Source organism: Syzygium oleosum, unplaced genomic scaffold (assembly GCF_021117445.2).
Source record: "Syzygium oleosum isolate NSW1041296 unplaced genomic scaffold, Sole_v2.1 Sole_v2.03, whole genome shotgun sequence".
NCBI classification, from domain to species: Eukaryota; Viridiplantae; Streptophyta; class Magnoliopsida; order Myrtales; family Myrtaceae; genus Syzygium; species Syzygium oleosum.
This window is the reverse complement of record NW_026607487.1, coordinates 11,864,189-11,887,070: the sequence shown is the minus strand read 5'-3', so window position 1 is coordinate 11,887,070 and position 22,882 is coordinate 11,864,189. Positions and strand designations below refer to the sequence as shown.

Sequence of the window (22,882 nt, the reverse complement as noted above, 5' to 3'; positions counted from 1 at the left end):
AGCCACTATCATGGAACATTTAGTCAATTTTATTTGCTATCATAGAAGGAATTGCAGTAACCATCATCATTTAAGGCACCCATGGAGATCAAGTGAAGTCGAATGTCTGAAACATGTCTCGCATTTTTCAAAAACAAATTACATCCACCATCGATCTCCAAATAAACATCTCCCATGTCGATAACTAGTGATGTTTCCCATTCTAACACAACCAAAATCACCGTTGCAAAAGGATGTAAAATAGTCACGTCGTGAGGTGACATGAAATGAAGCTGCTGAATACAACCCAGCTAGAGTCTTGGCATGTAAAGTTCACACAAGCATCGTCACGAATGAACGCAATATCACAACCAAATGCAATTGCTACTTGATCTCCATTTCTATCACAGGATTTATCTCTCTTTAGTAGCTAACATTCTTTAGGATAATGTCCCATCTTGCCACAATTATAACACTTCACACTTCTCCTCGGCCTTGATTTTGACCTTCCTCTTGGCTTGCCTATGTTATAATTACTTTGAAACTTTCTTGATTGACTTATCGCCTTGTTTTCTATAACAAGAGCCTCCGATTTAGAAACATAATTCTAGCATTTTCTCATTGTTTCTTTATTACAAACTTTCTTTAATCATGCTCATAGAAAGCACACCAAAAGGAGCTGAATTGTTTAACGCCGAAACTAAGGTGTGCCAACTTTCAGAAAAAGTACCAAGTAATAGACATGATTGCATTTTATCACCAAGGCCAATCTCAATATTTGTCAATTGATTTACAACATCTTGAAAAATTCACTCAAGTGTTCCAAGACATTACTTCCCTCATTGTATCTCAAGTTTTTTAACTGAAATGGCTTTATTTTGTGAGGTTCTCCTCTCATAAAGATCTTGTAATTTCTTCCACAAAGTATCGCTTTCATTTCTTGAGTCACATGATGAAACACACTTTCATCAATCCATTATCGAATAAACCCAACCGTTTTTTTATTCATTTAGCCTCATCACCATCAACGGGATTATACTAATCTTTGCAATATAACATATCTTCCATCCAAGACTTCCAAATAGTAATTCAAGGCATTTAGCTTAAAACCATGGTGCCACTAATTTCCTCCATTTGATACTAGAATCACAGCTCTGATACTACTTTGTTGGGGAGAATCAGGCAACAATTCGTCTAATTCAAGATCAATTTCTTCCCCAAAATTAAACCAACCAAAATCAATTTATCCCCAACAACAACCAACAATATATTTCAGCAATAAAACCTCGCAATACGTAAATATAATGCCAATATGATAAGGAGACAAATGCAACAACAACAACACCAACACCAAGATTTAACGTGGAAGTGAAAATACAATGCGGGAAAAATCACAAACGGCCCAAAAACTTCTAATGACAAAGAATAGTAGAATACACCAGGTGTTCTTCTCGATTCACACACTAGAGGCTCAAGAATAACAATACAACAGTATTTCATCACCAAAGATGGATTAACATAAATAAAGCAAAAAACCTTAACCGCGATTGGAGAATTCGGAGAAAGTTCTTAATCAATGAAATCAATCAACTCGTAGCCCTCGGTCTCATGCACAACATACTGAAATTTGAACCAATTCCGTCAACGTTTGGCTTTCGAATCGGGAGCCGCAATCTTCTTTCCCTTCTTTCCTTCGTGCACCTCATGGTGAGGGCACTCTCTCTCATTCTTTTTTTTCTCTCTTCTTGGGGCTCACCTCTCGCAGGAAGCTGCTCTTTTCCTTTTTCCTTTTTTTTTTGTTTTTTGACTTTTTGTTTTTTTTTTGTTTTATTTGTCAGCTCGGCCCCACATATAAGGCGGACCCAGACAACATCTAGTTCGTCTTCATTACAAGTCTACAAAGAAGCTTCTGGTATTTTCAGATTACATTTCTAGGAATGAAACTTCAATTGACAGGAGCAAGCTCGTTCCCTTTCTCTTCAATCTTAGGCACCGTTTTCTGCTTCCATTTTCCAGAGGCTTACTTTAAACCAAAGCGAACTGGCTGGCTAACACAGACAGTTGAAAAACCGGGCAAACTTTTCGGATAAAGACTGGTAGCCATCATCTAGTTGCTGGTCATCTCCATCAAATTCATCGTCTCTGTCGAAAATCAGACGTACCCCACATTTCTTCAGCTGCATTCCGGGAATTAATGATGGGTTCCGCTTTCCCACCTGAACTTTGTACCCTTCTTTCAACTTGGAAACCAATGGGTGAAAATCCAAGAACCTGCACAAATGAACCTGATCTTCGTCTAATTTCGGAACTCCCTTCAATGGCAATGTGGTGCTGAAGATAGGCGTGTTCATTTTGAGTATTTTTGCCTCGATATCCACAAGTGTGGGAATATGATCTCTCAAAGATTCTGGGAAGTCACTGGTGATGGAAACGACTACACCTATGAGAACAGCCTTGAGCGTGTGGTTTTTGCGTACCGTGTAGCTCACTTTTTCTTCGTTTAGCCAATCTGGAATTTCACTCCCTGGCGCACCGAGAACGCGTAAATTCCTCAAAAAAACCTGCAAAAGATCAAACCGTCGTGACTGCCATATAAACAGGTCCATTAGTAGCGAGTAAATGACTGCTATACCCACATGGCATGATTCTCCACTTTTTCGTGCAATTGAGGTTTTGATGCATATAATTTTCCTTTTTCCAGAGTTTTCGGACTTAAACAGTGTAGATGCATCTTTGAGAGAGAGAGAGGGAGAGAGAGAGAGAACCTTAGAAATTCTCGTCTTAACTACCGAGGAACACGCATGGCATCCAGTCAGGTATAGCCTACTCAAGGATTTCAAGCACTGAAGTCCTGGAACATCCACCACTTTCTCACAATTCGCCATGTTCAGCTCTTGCAAGTTTTCCAATTCAGACAGATCAGAGACTGTCTCCATTGCCACGCAGCCTGCGATATTAACCACTACCAAACTCGATGGAAGAGGCGGAAGAGACTTGATCTCCTTACAGTGAGGTAGCAGAAGCTCCTTAAGGACGGAAAGTCCCTTCAGGCTTGTGGGAAGGCTTGTCAAGTTATTGTATCCTAGATTTAGAGTTTCTAGCAATACCAACTTCTCGAAATCATCAGGAACTCTTCCACGCATGTACCAAGCACGGGCATTCAATTCTCCTAGCCAAGAGAGATTCGATAATGAAGATGGAAGCATCGACCCAGGAATTTCCTCAGGAATAACCGCGCAACGCGGTTTCTTGCCCATTTTCAACCTCACTAACTTTGAGAGCATCCCGAAGGTTTCTGGTAATTCTGTTACTGCGGTCTCCTCCATCATCAGGTGGTACAATGATCTCAAACTGCCCATGGATGGCGGAAGCTTGCAGAGACGTTTACATTTGTTAAGCCTTATGATAACGACGTTTTCCAATTTTCCTATCGACTGCGGAAGCTCTGTGATGTTCACATTGTAAAGGATCATGGTAGTGAGATTCCACAAGCTTCCGATCGATTCTGGTAAGCTTTCAAGTGATTCACAATCCCGGATTTCCAACCTTCTAAGCATCTTCAGAGCTCCGAGTTGAGCTGGTAGACTTGTGATTGACGGTCCACCTAGACTAAGCTCTGTGAGCGAATGCAATCCCTTAATTGAGTCAGGACAATGCCTTGAAAACTGACAATCTCCAATCGAAAGGGTCTTTAGGTACAGCAAAGAACCGATGGAAGCAGGTAGTTCTCTGATTTTACTTCCATCAATGAACAATTCTTTCAACGATTCTAAGTCGCCAACAAATTCAGGAAGTTCAGTCAGTGAGACGCACCTCATAAGGCTCAACAACTCAAGTTTCCGCAATGACCGCACCGAATCAGGTAGCTTCTCTATTCCAGTATCATTAAGAGTGAGTTCTCTGAGAGAAGCCATCATTCCAATGTGATTGGGTAGCTTTTTCAAAGAAGTGCACCGATTTAGATGAAGCTTCTCAAGTTTTGTGAGGTGGAATATCTTTTCGGGCAAACTTTTTATAGGAGTTCCATCGAGGAGAAGTAACTTCAAAGATTCCATGCTCTCTATATCCTCTGGTAGTTCTTTCAAATTTGCACAACCGGAGAGAATGAGTTCTTCCAGATTCTTGAGCCCGGATACGTCTTTTGGGAGTCCAACAAGCTTTGAACATCCTTCAAGGTTTAGGTGCACCAGAGCATTCAGACTTCCGATTGACTTGGGAACTTGGGTCAATCTCGTGCACCGCTCGAGAACAAGTTTTTTCAAGCTTCGACTTGCTGATAAATCTGGAATACTAGCAAGATTACAGCAGCCACGAAGATTTATAACCAATAAGTTCTCCCCAGCCTGGTAGATATGAAATTTTATCCCATCATAAATAGTTGCTGAAGCATATGAATGGTAGCAAAAACATACAGGCAGTATCAAATGGTACAGAAGCATTGAAACAGTATACTGACGTAACATGTCTATAGTTATTGTATCGTTAGAGAGTGACCAAGACCGTGACTCACCTTATTACTGTTGGCTTTCCACAAGCGTTCAATCTTGCTGCTTGCCAGATCGAGGACGGCCAATTCTCGTGGTAAAAAATCAGAAGGAAGAATGGTCGAGGGACATTCTTTCCATTGCAGCCATTTCAGCGACTGAGGCAGGAACCTGAATTTCCCTTCCAATTCGGCATGATTAATTTGAAGCAGTCTCAGGTTAATTATTGGTTTAAAGTACTCAGCACGAAGCACTGCCTCGTTCTCACTGTCTGCTCCAAAATCAAAAAATTTCCTGAACATCTCTTGTAAACATTGAATGGCGGAAGCGAGATTGGGCGTTCTCATGAAATTGTTTCGTGACAGTCTCTCGCTGCTAGGGTCCGTCACAAACGGCTTATGTTGGTAGTCCAGGACGATCCCCTCTATGTTCCTTGTCCCCTGTGATGGCAAAAGTATGGGTCTTGAATTAAAAGCTTGCTTAGTAGGAAGAAAGATAAATCTACACCAATTGGAATAGTTTGCAATTTGACCAATGGTTTTTTTTTGTCAAATTCATGTCTGTTAGTAACTACCAAATGAAGAACAACGACATGGGACGTGTGTGCAATGGTGTTAATGACGGAGGAAGCAAAAGGCGCGATGGCACAAAATTTCCGTACTGATCCATTTTTGAGGACAGCCAAGATTTCCTTGCGATCCCACAGTCGACTGCGTGCGCCGGGATCACGAGCATTCTCGAGTAACACGATCTCTCTCCCCATGTCCCTAAGCTGATCGTGCATCCACAGCGTACCGTCGTCCTTCATGATCTTGATAAGTGATCTCGAGACAAGAACTCTGAGCCCAATCTCAGCCTTGAAGCCGCAACCTTCCCATATGTCTATTGCTTCCTCTCTCGTCATATGCGTCTTAACAAATAAGCAAGCTGCGTCGAGGAATATGCGCTTGGTCTCCTCGTCGAGCCCTTCGTAGCTGATCTTCATCGTGTCCTGGAGATTATTAGGGCGAATCTGTTTCAGCTTCTGCACCGCGTCTTCCCATTCGATTTTCCTCCTCTTGTCGACCAGAAAAGAGCCGAACACCTCCAAAGCCAACGGCAAATTCCCGGCCAGAGACACGATTTGCTTGGACAGCGCCATGAATTCATCCATTGGCTTCTCTCTCTTCAATGCATGGTAGCTGAACAGACGCAACGCATCTTCGGAGGACAGCTCTCGCACCTCGTAAAGCTCAATCTCAAAGTTTCTTGCGACCAAAGCTTCTCTATTTCTGGTCGTGATGATGATTCGACTTCCCTCGTGGAACCATTCTTTACCGCTGATCAACATGTTGAGCTGACTGGCGTCGTCGACGTCATCCAAGAGGAGGAGGACTCGCATTTCGCTAAGGGCTTGCCTGATCGCATTCTTGTGAGAAGTGGCATCATTCAAAGGTGGCATATTGGGCGAGAGATCGCGTAGGATCTTGTCCTGGAGAGAGATCGAGCCATCGCCGCGCATGAAAGCTTCTCTGATGTCCGCGACGAAGCTGCGTTTCGCAAAGTGCGCAACGAGCTTATTGTAGAGTGATTTGGCAAGGGTGGTTTTGCCAACACCGCCGAACCCGTGCAATCCAAGAAACTTGACACCGCCGGATTTGACGCTCAATACACTGAGGAGTTGCTCGATGCGAGAGTCCAGTCCGACAAGGATCGGAGCCACGTTGAGCGGAACATTGTTCAGTTCATCCATAATTCTGCGGACGAGGTTTTGAATCAACAGCGACATTTCTCTGCAATAAGAGATTCAAGTCGAGAACACATTACGAGCGAGGATGGAGTGGATGAGTGGCGGGAAGGAATTATAAATCAAATCTGCAAAGGCCCATACATATATATATATATATATATATATATATATATATAGCTGTCAAATCGGGACGTGAATGCACATATGCTAAAGTTATACATCTATTTTCACTGGGAAACACGTTCGAAAAATAAAGACCATCCTACAATTCCGTAAAAAAAAAGGTTAATATCACGAAAAACCCCAGACTGGTACATCTGTGATAAATTTAATCAAAATTATTTTTTTTACCATAAAAAACTCCAAACTGATACACCTGTGATAAATTTACCTCAAACTATTTTTTTAACCACAAAAAACTCCAAACCGGTACATTTGTGACAAATTTACCTTCCGTTAAATTGGATTAATACCACGAAAAATCACAAACTGATACACCTATAATAAACGGAGGGTAAAACCCCAAACTGGTACATCCGTGAACTGTCACGTATTATCTAACTCAGAAATTTGACTGTAAAATTAAACGAAAACTAACGGAGGGTAAAATTGTCACTGATGTACCAGTTTTGAGTTTTTCGTGGTATTAACCCAAAGAATTATTAGTAAAAATAATTACCAATTTTGTCGTGGAGAAGAACAAATAGGCACGTTCTTAAATTGAAAAAATCGACGGTCTTTTAACAGTGAATGCACGTTATCATTTTTGGGTTACAACACCTAGAAGAATTTGATTACAAAACTAACTCTTTAAAGTCGAATGCATAAGCTTTTATTAAATTGATGGAGGAATTATAAATGATGCTTTAACTCAACACATTCCAAAACCACACACGCAATTATTGGTGCATCTTCTCCACCAATATTGGCTTTAAAATTATGGGTGCTTTTTCCTTTTCCGCTAAACTTAAAAATCTTATTCACATTTCAAAAAATCATGAAAGAATCATATGTGAATCAACTTGTTATTATCTAGTGTAAAAATTTCAGGTGTTTTTGATTAATAAAAATCAAAGTGTTTGAGCAAAAAAATTCTGATTAAGCAAAATATAGTAAGTAAAAGTCAATCCAAATACATCCTTAGTTTGGCAAAAGAAACTAAGTTGGCTATAACATTATTATATTTCACCCAGGAGGTTGGCTTAGTGATTAAGCATCTGATTAGTATAAATTAGATGCACATCATATGTTCGATTCCTTGATGAGTACCCCTTTAAGTAAAAAAATAGTTAAATTGTTTACTATATTTAGACTTGCGTTTTACTTGATCCATGAGTTTAATGGTGTATTTCTTATACTCGAAATTTACTCACTTAAGTTGGCTTCCTAGATATATAATATTCAGACTAGGACACTTAGATAATGGACATATAGAAAATGGTGTTCTAACATAAATAATTTTAGAAATACGAAAATTGATATATTAAATGTGCTCATAAAGTGATATGGCAGAAATTTTTTTTTTTGGTCGAAATATGGCATATTTCATTTGGTGCTGAAGAGAAGTACGAGACGACAAGGAGGAGAAGCTCCGGAGGTGGAGAGAGATGAGCGAGAAGGCAGAGAGGAGGAAGGAGGAGGCATGCAGCGAGGGCGTTGTCTCAAAGAGTAGGGAAAATGATTTCTGTTTTTTAAAAAGCAGAAGTTTTCTTGCCCTATTTAAAGGCCTTTTTTCAGTTGACGGAAATTAATTTCCTTAATCCATTCATTTCTTTGAGTCAAATAGCGAAAAATTCGAAAAATATTTTAATAAACAGAGCTGAAGTTCTCAACTGCAGTATTTGCATTTTTTTACTAAATAAAAATCCAAATTGTTGGGTTCGTGAACAAGGCTAAGCTAGGTCTTCTCATATGAGCTTTCGAATTTTACTTATAAGCGTAGCCCCCAAGTACACCCTCTCTATAGCCTAAGTAATAATTACTGACATTACCATGATCTATCGGATTTGTACTAGGAAACGATAAATGGAAAAAGTTAAACTTCGCATGGAAGGTTCGATTGACAACAACCAATCATTCATAGAATGTAGTATATATATACCTTCAAAGAGATCAGTATATATGACCCCCTAACCCTATAGTTTTGGGACCAGGTGCACCGGCGAGATACCTTGTGTCGTCACCGTACCATTGAAGGGAAAATTGCACAACCTGTCATAAATCTATTATATGAATGTGAATTCATTTCCAAACTTTTCTATTTGCTAATTTATTTCTAAACTTTTACGCGAAATTTCAATGTAATCCTTCTAGTTTGCTAACGTGGCGGTCCAATCATCGCCGGGCGTCCTATGTGGCGATGTGTCACGACATCAATTTTCGGCGAAAATTGGCCGGAAGTACTACATTGAAAATTCATGCAAAGATCTAGGTCTAAATTGACAAAATTGAAAAGTTTAAGATTGAATGGATATCCGCATAATAAGTTTAAGATTGATTAAACATTTTCCCCTTCTGCTGAGCGGTATCCACAAGAACTCACTAAATTATTATTGTTCGGGAACCACGGGTCCACATATGGATTATTCAATTGTTATTTTTTAAAGAGAAATTAAACATGTAAGCTTATCATGTTTAAATTAATCATCACCGCATTAGCGACCCATAATGACGGATGTAGATTCAATCACCTCAACTATTTGATTAAAATTTACCAAAATGATAGACAAAAGAGGATAAAAGAGAAGAACGTATCTTAGTAAGTAAAATTTAGAGATTAATATCAATTCCACGTCTCACGGATGTCTTGTTTAGGATACACATGACAACATGGATGATGTATGGGTGTTCTCACTTACATTGGGGAAAGGAAAGAAAAAGGCTCGACATCTCTTACCTCGGATCGTCTTGGGCCCTGAAGGTCCAACCGGAGACTCCACCAGCTTGTCTCATGGCAGCTCTCCAAGTAGAAACCTTCGCATCTCCGTGCCTCCCCACATGACGCCCGAACGAGCCCTCGAACGGCCCTTTCTGATACCTCACGTCCGAGGGCTCGACCCCGTAGAACACCGGGATCATCAGCTTCCCGCACTCGCATATCTTCGCCAGCTCTTCCAAGCACCAGCTCGAGGTCGCGTAGTTCCGCGATATCACCACGATCGCCATGGCGGAGTCCTCGATCGCCGCCAGTAGGCTCGGCGAGATCTGGTCGCCCCGGTTCATGCCCTCGTTATCGCGGAAGGCCCGGATGTTTTTGCTTCGGAGCGCGTCGTAGAGAGGGCCGATGAAGGGTCTGCGCGTGTCTGCTCCTCGGAAGCTCAGTAACACGTCCCACTTCAGCCTCAGATCTGGTTGAGTAGATGCAGCGACGTCGTTCTCCATCTTTTTTTTCTGGGGAGGGTTGAATCGATGCTAAAAGTTGAGAAAGATGGGCATGTCAAATGAGTGTAACTTGGCTACATATGAGATCTTATGTACGGAAACTACTATCAGACTTTGCCGAGTTTGAAGGAATACGCTGATTAGGCTATTAAGAAGCAGTTTACTTCGAATCAACGAAGAATACAGGTGACCGGGCAGGGAATTCGATTGAAGGTACTCAACCAGAGAGTAAAAAGAGCGCTCTCTTCAACCTTGTGAGGCGAAAAATGAGAATTCGAAACCGAAGCGAAGTATACCATTTTCTTCTTAGATCGTAAGCTCTGCCGTCACAATAGTGACAAGTGATTGGACAGGGCAGACGGGGAAGGAAGGGTACCCAACCAGAGAGAGTTAGAACCAAGGAAGGCTTCTTTGATTCATTGAAGGAGGGCGAAAGCTTTATCTAGTCAGTTTACATGTAGCCAGTTGCTTCCCAAAGTCATAGAAAGGCATCATAGGAGGAGACTTTGGCTGAGCGAGAGACTGTTCACTGAATGGAACTTGTAGTTCCATCACATCATCTTTGGTGAAGACTGAGTCGAAGATGGAAACAGGAGAAACGACACGAGAGGTCCCGGCTTTTGGTAGAGAATAAGGGCAAAAAAACTTTACTGACCTTGAGCCTTGAGGTACACTGCGAGCCTGAGAACCTGCTCTGGACGGTGCTGTTCACTTGCCACGTGAAAGTTTTACGTGACCAAAGTGAGTTATGTGAGCCATTCATTCCATGGAGAGAATGTGAAGGACCGTAATCACAAATGTTTCATCTCCATATGATATCTTAGGCCTTAGGTTGAAGACTCTCGTGCTTTAACATGGTACTAGAATCAAGTTGATAAGTTCGTGCTGCATTTGGTTCCTCCCATCTGGCTCGTCATCCCTGTGAAGTTGTCTTAGCATGTCAAAGAGGATTTTGTATTACTTGTGAACTAGATTCATCTTTCCTATATGGAGACTCCTCTGTTTGGTAACTTTTACATCGGAGGTTTTTTCGAATGTTCGAGATAAGACATATTGGTAGCAGCTCATTGTAGCTAGGCCTAAGGTAGGGCATGACCACCATATGAGAGCAACAACTCATGATACAATTATTTTTCTTGCATGCTTGCAGTGACATATATCTATGAATTGATTGTAAGTTTGGTTTTACGGCTAATGAATGAACTTGCTCACTTACATTAAATGCATAATACAATTTTACTTTTCGAGATTGAGATCCTCTAAATCTAGGGAGGTAAATTTCCTTAGATGGTCAATGCATTAGCAACCAAATGGAAGATCCCGATTAAGTCACGCCACCACAAATACCTTGAATTAGCGAAAATGCTCACCTTTTGTGAAAATTATATACACACTAACCAAAACCCTAATCCCATTTTTCTTTTCATTCTCTCTCTATCTTCGCGCACCTAGACAATCATAAGTTCAAAGGACGTAATCTCTTTTTAATTTTTATCCTGTTCTTTCTTTTGGTGAGCAAAGAAGGTCATCTTAACCGAGCTACTAACATTGCTGACCTACGATAGCTCGCTTTTCATTAATCTGCTTGTACGACGCTCCAGTTCAATCCATGGAAAGGCCTTCATGCTGGCATGTGATCTTACTGATGAACAAAAGCTTGCTCGTGATTCTACATATATTTCTAAAACCTTTGACAAGGTCACTCGTGATTCCAATAAAGAAAAAAAGATTATAGAGAAAATTCACATGTAAAACAAGGTGGACTTCCATTCTAGCGCAGGGCTCTATTAGTGAAATAGGGGATGAAAATTATACGGTGCGCCGCGCGGACATAAATGCATACACGCATCTTTATTCGTCTTAGGAAGTAGAGGAAACTCTAAAACAGAGCATAATCATGTGTTTACCTCAACTGTGCTTTCAGTAGAGAAAATCTAGCATCATGGACTATGATTGCACGAGCTCAAGAATACATAGAAAAATGTCGGTATCCGATAATTGAATCCGACCGATGCCCGCATTTGGCCAAAAAGCAATGGCACGTAATGCAACAATTCCACGCTCCTTCCATAAGGAGAAGGGGGGTTATGAGTTATGCGAGCATATGCCATCCCGAACTGCGGTATATCCACAGAGCAGAAGGAACGTCATTGTCTCGAGAAAGAACCCTAATAATATTCCGTCGAGAGAATGACGACGGTGGTGGCCAAGAAAGGGACTGACGTCGTCGAGAATCTTCGTCTGCATCCCTCCCACGCAGTTCCTTTCTTGACTCTTCGAACACCCACCGCTTTTTCAGACTCGAAGGTCGAAAGGCGTACGCAACTCCTCAAATGAAACAACCCCCTGTATTTCGAATTCTTGGCCGTGTAAAGTTCTAGTCTCTACATGTGAACATGTGAACTCGTCGTACATCTTGACTTTCCCTCTCCCCCCGCCCCCACCCACCCACCCACCCACGCACCTCATTATTGATGATGACAGTGACATTTCCGCGACTCGAGCATTCACATGCGAAGACTGGAACTCTCGCGAACAAATATGTGGGCGTGAGATCAGCATCGGACCACGAACTTCCTGTCGATGTCATCTCTAATGTTTTTAATCAGGTTAACCATAGGTTCTCAATTTTTCCAGTGCGCAATCTCTCGTTTTAGATTGAAGGAAATGACACGTCTATTTGTTGCTTACGTGCCCTAATCACTTCGAATAGTCGATTTTCCTTTAACTAAGATATTGTAAACGTTCAGAACCTCTGGTCAGCCCAACCCTCTTTGTTTTACTTATTAATGCCACAACAGTTGCATAGGAGGTAAGAAAAGCGGCCAAATCTCAAAAAAAAAAAAAAAGAATACCTGAACTTTTGCTTGTAGGACAAATATGCCACGACTGTGTAAACGAACCAAAAAATGTCACGAGCGTTTTTTGCCGAGAGGTAAAAAGTACACCCCCTTTAAATCTTTCCATCGAAGTGACTCGATGTGGTACTGACTAGGGGACGTTTTAAGGCAACGAATCAACAGAGAAAGAATTACAACGATCTCCTGAAACCTACGTGAACCGAAAACGGCAACGTTTTCGGAGAAACGGTGTTTCGGGCTTTTGCTATTGCGTCTCGCAGGCGTCGTCTTCGCTCGTGCCGACGTGTCCTTTTCAACAATGTCGTGGCAGCGCTGTCAGCCACATCATGTGCCGCAGCAAAATGCACGGACGAAAAAATTCAACTGGGTATTTTTGTCCACATAAAAATCGTGCATTTCTTTTTTTTGATCGTCTGAAATGTCAGGATATTTTTATTCCTGGAACGTCGTGGAAGTGGGTTTTTCTTTTTTTTGGGAGTTGGCCTAAAGGAAAACTAGGAAAGCAGCGTGGAACCTGTGCTAGAGGTCGCTGAGATTGGGCCCATCCCAGGGGCAGGGCTTGGGCTTGGGAAGGACAACCAGTCCCATGGGCCTCCTTCAAGGGGGACTCCAAGTAAGCCCATTTTCTCATATTCAGCTCGATTTCGTGCCGACACTGTCTCCCTAAACGGGGTCATCCTACCTTTCGAAGCCCTTGCGGATTTATTCATGAGGTTCAATTAGGAGTACAACGAAGGAACAGATGATTTTCATGCATCAAAGTACATTCGAGTGACTAGTAAGTAGTCGTGCTGTTTCGGCAACTGGGGTATCCCTAACGGATGGCCTGGAAATCGATATCGGATCTCTCGAGATTCTTTCGATGTTGACGTAACCTCATCGAATTGTTTGACGAGTCCTTTGACATGTGATCTAGATCGGGGGTGACATCGCAAAGAGATATTCGTGTTCCAAAAGCCGTACTTACTCAATGATTGAAAAAAGGGGAGGACACAGACATGATATGTACTGGATACAGTGTGGGAAATCAAAATGCAGTCGACACTTGTGCTCCTACGTTGATGCAGAAGATGATTGAGTCAGGAAGTTTCCATCAGAATGATTTCTAGGCCAAGTTAGGGTTAGTATCCGGTGATTAATGGCAAAAAATTAGTTTTGGGTAAAATTATTACAGGCGTACCAGTTTGAAGTTTTTTGAGGTAAAAAAATTAGTTTAGAATAAAATTGTCGCAGATATAAAGATTTGGGGTTTTTCGTGGTATTAACCCTTTGTTAACCATGAAACCTCTTCAATATTTACTTTTTTTTTTCTCTTTTCTATCACATGCTTGGTCATGAGACTATGACCAAGTTTTGATTTTTCCATTTTCCCTATTCTTTTTTGGGAAAATGACACGAATAGTCCCTAAACTTTGCCTCAATGTGTAATGTGTTCCCTAAACTTGTAATTTGTTTAATGTGATCCATGAGCTTTAATCCAACGTGCAATATAGGCCCTGAACTTTTAATTTGATCAATGTGGTCCATGAACTTTTGGTACATGTTCAATGTAGTCATTGAACTATATAAATATGTTCAAGATAATCATTCCATTAATTCAAATTTATGGATTATATTGAACATTTTCATATAGTCAAGGTACTACATTGGACATGTAACAAAAGTTTAGAGCCACATTCAATAAATTAAAAATTTAAGGACCACTTTAATCAATATGCTAAAGCTCAAGTATCACATTGAACAAATTAAAAATTTAAGGATCACATTACGTGTTAAGTCAAAGTTTAGAAATCATTCGAGTCATTATGCCTTTGTTTTTTCTAGTGAGAAAGAAAGAGTTGTCCCCTGCTCAAACTTTGCAATAGAAGAAAAGTGGAACTCTCTGGGTCAAAAGAAAAGGGCTTTAAAATAAAAGAACGGGAGATAACGATGTTCTATAGTTCATCTTCATCACAAAGTCTACAAGGAAGCTTCTGGTATTTTCAGATTACATTTCCAGGAATGAAATTTCAAATTGACAGGAGCAAGCCCGTTCCCTTTCTCTTCAATCTTTGGCACCGTTTTCTGCTTCCATTTTCCAGAGGCTAACTTTAAACCAAAGCGAACTGGCTACTACAGACTGTTGAAAAACCGGGCAAGCTTTTCGGATAAGGACTGGTAGCCATCATCTAGTTGCTGCTCATCTCCTTCAAATTCATCGTCTCTCTCGAAAATCAGACGTACCCCGCATTTCTTCAGCTGCATTCCGGGAATGAATGGTGGGTTCCGCTTTGCCACCTGAACTTTGTACCCTTCTTTCAACTTGGAAACCAGCGGATGAAAATCCAAGAACCGGCACAAATGAACCTGATCTTCGTCTAATTTAGGAACTCCCTTCAATGGCAATGTGGTGCTGAAGATAGGCGTGTTCATTTTGAGTATATTTGCCTGGATATCCACGAGTGTGGGAATATGATCTCTCAAAGATTCTGGGAAGTCACTGGTGATGGCAACGACTACACCTATGAGAACAGCCTTGAGCGTGCGGTTTTTGCGTACCGTGTAGCTCACTTCCTCTTCATTTAGCCAATCTGGAATTTCACTCCCTGGCATACTGAGAACGCGTAAATTCCTCAAAGAAACCTGCAAAATGTCAAACCATCGTGACTGCTATATAAACATGTCCATTAGTAGTGACTGCATGACTGCTATACCCACATGGCATGATTCACCACTTTTTCGTGCAATTGAGGATATGGTGCATATAATTTTCCTTTTCCAGAGTTTTCGGACCTGAACAGTGTAGATGCATATTTTGAGGGGGGAGACAGAGAGAGAGAAATAACCTTAGAAATTCTCCTCTTTACTACCGAGGAACACGCATGGCATCCAGTCAGGTATAGCCTTCTCAAGGATTTCAAGCACTGAAGTCCTGGAACATCCACCACTTTCTCACAATTCGCCATGTTCAGCTCTTGCAAGTTTTCCAATTCAGACAGATCAGAGACTGTCTCCATTGCCACGCAGCCTGCGATATTAACCACTACCAAACTCGATGGAAGAGGCGGAAGAGACTTGATCTCCTTACAGTGAGGTAGCAGAAGCTCCTTAAGGACGGAAAGTCCCTTCAGGCTCGTGGGAAGGCTCGTCAAGTTATTGTATCCTAGATTTAGAGTTTCTAGCGATACCAACTTCTCGAAATCATCAGGAACTTTTCCATGCATGTACCAAGCACGGGCATTCAAATCTTCAAGCCAAGATAGATTCGATAATGAAGATGGAAGCATCGACCCAGGAATTTCCTCTGTAATCAGATCTTGATTCTCTGTCTCTGTGTTGCCCTCAGGAATAACCGTGGAACGCGGTTTCTTGCCCATTTTCAACCTCACTAACTTTGAGAGCTTCCCGAAGGTTTCTGGTAATTCTGTTACTGCGGTCTCCTCCATGATCAGGTGGTACAATGATCTCAATTTGCCCATGGATGGCGGAAGCTTGCAGAGACGTTTACAGTTGTTAAGCCTCATCATGACGACATTTTCCAAATTTCCTATCGACTGCGGAAGCTCTGTTATGTTCACTTTGTAAAGGATCATGGTAGTGAGATTCCACAAGCTTCCGATCGATTCTGGTAAGCTTTCAAGTGATTCGCAATCCCGGATTTCCAACCTTCTAAGCATCTTCAGAGCTCCGAGTTGAGCCGGTAGACTTGTGATTGACGGTCCACCTAGACTAAGCTCTGTGAGCGAATGCAATCCTTTAATTGAGTCAGGACAATGCCTTGAAAACTGACAATCTCCAATCGAAAGGGTCTTTAGGTACAGCAAAGAACCGATGGAAGCAGGCAGTTCTCTGATTTTACTTCCATCAATGAACAATTCTTTCAACGATTCTAAGTCGCCAACAAATTCAGGAAGTTCAGTCAGTGAGACGCACCTCATAAGGCTCAACAACTCAAGTTTCCGCAATGACCGCACCGAATCAGGTAGCTTCTCTATTCCAGTATCATTAAGAGTGAGTTCTCTGAGAGAAGCCATCATTCCAATGTGATTGGGTAGCTTTTTCAAAGAAGTGCACTGATTTAGATGAAGCTTCTCAAGTTTTGTGAGGTGGAATATCTTTTCGGGCAAACTTTTTATAGGAGTTCTATCGAGGAGAAGTAACTTCAAAGATTCCATGCTCTCTATATCCTCTGGTAGTTCTTTCAAATTTGCACAACCGGAGAGAATGAGTTCTTCCAGATTCTTGAGCCCGGTTACGTCTTTTGGGAGTCCAACAAGCTTTGAACATCCTTCAAGGTTTAGGTGCACCAGAGCATTCAGACTTCCGATTGACTCGGGAACTTGGGTCAATCTCGTGCACCGCTCGAGAACAAGTTTTTTCAAGCTTCGACTTGCTGATAAATCTGGAATACTAGCAAGATTACAGCAGCCACGAAGATTTATAACCAATAAGTTCTCCCCAGCCTGGTGGATATGAAATTTTATCCCATCATAAATAGTTGCTGAAGCATATGAATGGTAGCAAAAACATATAGGCAGTATCAAATGGTACAGAAGCATTGAAACAGTATACTGACGTAACATGTCTATAGTTATTGTATCGTTAGAGAGTGACCAAGACCGTGACTCACCTTATTACTGTTGGCTTTCCACAAGCGTTCAATCTTGCTGCTTGCCAGATCGAGGACCGCCAAATCTCGTGGTAAAAAATCAGAAGGAAGAATGGTCGAGGGACATTCTTTCCATTGCAGCCATTTCAGCGACTGAGGCAGGAACCTGAATTTCCCTTCCAATTTGGCATGATTAATTTGAAGCAGTCTCAGGTTAATTATTGGTTTAAAGTACTCAGCACGAAGCACCGCCTCGTTCTCACTGTCTGCTCCAGAATCAAAAAATTTCCTGAACATCTCTTGTAAACATTGAATGGCGGAAGCGAGATTGGGCGTTCTCATGAAATTGTCTCGTGACAGTCTCTCGCTGCTAGGGTCCGTCACAAACGGCTTATGTTGGTAGTCCAGGACGATCCCCTCTATGTTCCTTGTCCCCTGTGATGGCAAAAGTATGGGTCTTGAATTAAAAGCTTGCTTAGTAGGAAGAAAGATAAATCTACACCAATTGGAATAGTTTGCAATTTGACCAATGGTTTTTTTTTGTCAAATTCATATCTGTTAGTAACTACCAAATGAAGAAGAACGACATGGGACGTGTGTGCAATGGTGTTAATGACGGAGGAAGCAAAAGGCGTGATGGCCCAAAATTTCCATACTGATCCATTTTTTAAGACAGCCAAGATTTCCTTGCGATCCCACAGTCGACTGCGTGCGCCGGGATCACGAGCATTCTCGAGTAACACGATCTCTCTCCCCATGTCCCTAAGCTGATCGTGCATCCACAGCGTACCGTCGTCCTTCATGATCTTGATAAGTGATCTCGAGACAAGAACTCTGAGCCCAACCTCAGCCGTGAAGCCGCAACCTTCCCATATTTCTATTGCTTCCTCTCTCGTCATATGCGTCTTAACAAATAAGCAAGCTGCGTCGAGGAATATGCGCTTGGTCTCCTCGTCGAGCCCTTCGTAGCTGATCTTCATCGTGTCCTGGAGATTATTAGGGCGAATCTGTTTCAGCTTCTGCACCGCGTCTTCCCATTCGATTTTCCTCCTCTTGTCGACCAGAAAAGAGCCGAACACCTCCAAAGCCAACGGCAAATTCCCGGCCAGAGACACGATTTGCTTGGACAGCGCCATGAATTCATCCATTGGCTTCTCTCTCTTCAATGCATGGTAGCTGAACAGACGCAACGCATCTTCGGAGGACAGCTCTCGCACCTCGTAAAGCTCAATCTCAAAGTTTCTTGCGACCAAAGCTTCTCTATTTCTGGTCGTGATTATGATTCGACTTCCCTCGTGGAACCATTCTTTACCGCTGATCAACATGTTGAGCTGACTGGCGTCGTCGACGTCATCCAAGAGGAGGAGGACTCGCATTTCGCTAAGGGCTTGCCTGATCGCATTCTTGTGAGAAGTGGCATCATTCAAAGGTGGCATATTGGGCGAGAGATCGCGTAGGATCTTGTCCTGGAGAGAGATCGAGCCATCGCCCCGCATGAAAGCTTCTCTGATGTCTGCGATGAAGCTGCGTTTCTCAAAGTGCGCGACGAGCTTGTTGTAGAGCAATTTGGCAAGGGTGGTTTTGCCAACACCGCCGAACCCGTGCAATCCAAGAAACTTGACACCGCCGGATTTGACGCTCAACACACTGAGGAGTTGCTCGATGTGAGAATCCAGTCCGACGAGGATCGGAGCCACGTTGAGCGGAACATTGTTCAGTTCATCCATAATTCTGCGGACGAGGTTTTGAATCAACAGCGACATTTCTCTGCAATAAGAGATTCAAGTCGAGAATACATTACGAGCGAGGATGGAGTGGATGAGTGGCGGGAAGGAATTATAAATCAAATCTGCAAAGGCCCATACATATATATATATATATATATATATATATATATATATATATATATATATATAGCTGTCAAACCGGTACATTTCTAACAAATTTACCCTCCGTTAAATTGGATTAATACCACGAAAAATCACAAACCGATATACCTATTATAAACGGAGGATAAAACCCCAAACTGGTACACCAGTGAACTGTCACGTGTTATCCAACTCAAAAATTTGACGGTAAAATTAAACGAAAACTAACGGACGGTAAAATTGTCATTGGTGTACCAGTTTGGGGTTTTTCTTGGTATTAACCTAAAGAATCATTGGTAAAAAAAATTACCGATTTTGTTGCGGAGAAGAACAAAAATGCACGTTCTTAAATTGAAAAAATCGACGAACTTTTAAAAATTGAATGCACGTCATCATTTTTGGGTTACAGAGACCAAGAAGAATTTGATTACAAAACTAACTCTTTAAAGTTGAATGCATAAGCTTTTTTATTAAATTGATGGTGGAATTATCCATCATGCTTTAACTCTACACATTCCAAGACCGCACACACAATTATTGGTGCATCTTCTCCACCAATATTGGCTTTAAAATTATGGGTGCCTTTTCCTTTTCCGCTAAACTTAAAAATCTTATTCACATTTCAAAAAATCATGAAAGAATCATATGTGAATCAACTTGTTGTTATCTAGTGTAAAAATTTCAGGTGTTTTCGATTAATAAAAATCAAAGTGTATGAGCAAAAAAATTCTGATTAAGCAAAACATAGTAAGTAAAAGTCAATCCAAATACATCCTTAGTATGGCAAAAGAAACAAACTCGGCTATAACATCATTATATTTGACCCATGAGGTTGGCTTAGTGATTAAGGATCTGATTAGTGTAAATTAGATGCACATCACAAGTTCGATTCCTTGATGAGTACACCTCTAAGTAAAAAAATAATTAAATCGTTTACTATATTTAGACTTGCATTTTACTTGATCCATGATTTTTTTTTTTTTGGTTGGAACTTGATCCATGAGTTTAATGGTGTATTTCCTATACTCGAAATTTACTCACTTAAGTTGGCTTCCTAGATATATAATATTCAGACTAGGACACTTAGATAATGGACATATAGAATATGGTGTCCTAACATAGAGAAAGTCGGGGATATAAATAATGTTAGAAATTCGAAAATTGATATATTAAATGTGCTCATAAAGTGATATGGCAGATTTTCTTTTTGGTCCAAATATGGCAGATTTCATTTGGTGCTGAAGAGAAGTAAGAGACAACAAGGAGGAGAAGCTCTGAAGGTGGAGAGAGATGAGCGAGAAGGCAGAGAGGAGGAAGGAGGAGGCGTGCAACGAGAGGAATGGAGCTAGGGCCTTGTCTCAAAAAGTGCAGAAAATGATTTCTGTTTTTCAGATAGCGGAAGTTATTTTCCCCTATTTAAAGGTCTTTTTTCAGTTGACGGAAATTGTTTTCCTTAATCCATTCATTTCCTTGAGCCAAACAACGGAAAATTGGAAAAATGTTTTGCCGGAAGTATTTTTCGCGAAATAAACAGAGCCCAATTTCTCAACTACAACATTTGCATTTTTTTACTAAATAAAAATCCAAATTGTGGAGTTCGTGAACAAGGCTGAGCTAGGTGTGCTTATATGAGCTTTCAAATTTTACTTATAAGCCTAGCCCCCAAGTATACCCTCTCTATAGGCAAAGCAATAATTACTGACATTGCTATGATCTATCGAATTTGTACTAGGAAACAATAAATGGAAAAAGTTAGTTTCGCATGAAAGGTTTAATTGACATCAACCAATCATTAATAGAATGTAGTATACCTTCAAAGAGATCAGTATATATGACTAACCCTATAGTTTTGGGACCAGGTGCATCGGCAAGGTACCTTGTGTTGTCACCTCACCGGTGAAGGGACAGTTACCCAATTTGTCCTAAACATATTATACAGTTATTAATTTAGTTCTAAACTTTTCTATTTTACTAATTTAGTCCTAAACTTTTGTACCAAACTCCAATATAATCCGTCCAGTCAATTTTTCCCAGAATCGCTAACGTGGCGGTGTGTCACGACATCAATTTTCGGTGTAATTTGGCCAGAAGCACTACATTGAAATTTCACGCAAAGATCTAGGTCTAGATTGGCTAAATTGAAAAGTTTAATATTGAATTGATATCCGTGCAATAGGTTTAAGGCTAATTGAACATTTTCCGGTACCGTTGATTGTTCAGGAACCACAGGTCGACATATGGATTATTCAGTTGTTGAGATTTAAAGAGAAATTAAACATGTAAGCTTATCCTATGTAAATTAATCATCACCGCATTAGCGACCCATAATGACGGATGTAGATTCAATCACCTCGACTTTTCGATCAAACTTTACCAAAATGATGGAGAAAAGAGGAGAAAAGAGATGAAAGTATCTTAGTAAGTAAAATTTAGAGATTAATCTCAATTCCTCGTCTTACGGATGGTCTTGTTTAGGGTACACATGACAACATGGATGATGTTTGGGTGTTCTCACTTACGTTGGGGGAAGGAAAGAAAACGGCTCGACATCTCTTACCTCTGATCGTCTTGGCCCCTGAAGTGCCAACCGGAGACTCCACCAGCTTGTGTCATGGCAGCTCTCCAAGAAGAAACCTTCGCATCTCCGTGCCTCCCCACATGACGCCCGAACGAGCCCTGGAACGGGCCTTTCTGATACCTCACGTCCGAGGGCTCGACCCGATAGAACACCGGGATCATCAGCTTCCCGCACTCGCATATCTTCGCCAGCTCCTCCAAGCACCAGCTCGAGGTCGCGTAGTCCGGCGATAACACCACGATCGCCATGGCGGAGTCCTCGATCGCCGTCAGCAGGGTCGGCGAGATCTGGTCGCCCCGGTTCATGCCTTCGTTGTCCCGGAAGGCCCGGATGTCTTTGCTTCGGAGCGCGTCGTAGAGAGGGTCGATGAAGGGTATGCGCGTGTCTGCGCCTCGGAAGCTCAGGAACACGTCCCACTTCAGCCTCAGATCCGGTTGAGTAGATGCAGCAACGTCGTTCTCCATTTTTTTTTTTCTGGGGAGGGTTGAATCGTTGCTAAAAGTTGAGAAAGATGGGCATGCGAAATGAGTGTAACTTGGCTACATATGAGATCTTATATACGGAAACTACGATCAGAGTTTGCCGAGTTTGAAGGAATACGCGGATTAGGCTATTAAGAAGCAGTTTACCTCGAATCAACGAAGAATACAGGTGACCGGGCAGGGAATTCGATTGAAGGTACTCAACCAGAGAGGTAAAAAGAGCGCTCTCTTCGACCTTGTGAGGCGAAAAAGAAGAATTCGAAACCGAAGCGAAGTATCATTTTCTTCTTACAACGTCAGCTCTGCCGTCACCATAGTGACAGGTGATCGGACAGGGCAGATGGGGAAGGAAGGTTACCCAACCAGAAAGAAAGTTAGAACCAAGGAAAGCATCTTTGATTCATTGAAGGGTGTGAAAGCTTTGTCTGATCAGTTTCCATGGAGCCAGTTGCTTCCCAAGGTCATAGAAATGCATCAAAGGAGGAGACTTTGGCTGAGCGAGAGACTGTTCACTGAATGGAACTTGTAGTTCCATCACATCATCTTTGGTGAATGAAGACCGAGTCGAAGATGTGAACAGAAATTCAAGGGAAAAAGCATATGATTGTCTACACTATACATGTATAAAGTGAACAACCCTACATTCTTGAAGTATTTCTTTGACCTCATACATATGCTAAAGTGAATTGAAATCGTTCAATTTTTGAAACCCACGTCGGAAACATCCCACTATTTTCAATTCTCTAAATTTAACACAGTAACATATATACATAGTACGCCTAGTATAATAAGTTCTCGTTATCATCACACCTAGTACTAAGCACTATTGCTTTGCCTCGCCCTTGGCAAAAGAACAGAGACCATTCATTCATTGATTTGCTTTTGTGTGGCTGGCGTGATTGCGTTGCTTTTGCGTGGTTCGCGGGATTTCT

At 41.5% G+C, this 22,882-nt stretch overlaps 1 protein-coding gene across 1 annotated transcript; it reads right to left on the bottom strand.

Moving 5' to 3' along the window:
• Positions 1-1,359: 1,359 nt before the first annotated feature.
• On the bottom strand, positions 1,360-22,478 carry LOC115668657 (uncharacterized). The gene is made up of 11 exons (XM_056309631.1): positions 21,448-22,478; positions 17,679-18,789; positions 17,044-17,457; positions 15,260-16,876; positions 14,548-15,056; positions 12,429-12,462; positions 9,089-9,603; positions 5,125-6,235; positions 4,490-4,903; positions 2,745-4,322; positions 1,360-2,540 (listed from the first exon to the last, which is right to left on the bottom strand). The coding sequence occupies exons 1-11, from the start codon at positions 21,930-21,932 to the stop codon at positions 2,028-2,030; spliced, it is 8,301 nt and encodes a 2,766-aa protein (XP_056165606.1). The 5' UTR covers positions 21,933-22,478; the 3' UTR covers positions 1,360-2,027.
• Between the last annotated feature and the right edge of the window lie 404 nt (positions 22,479-22,882).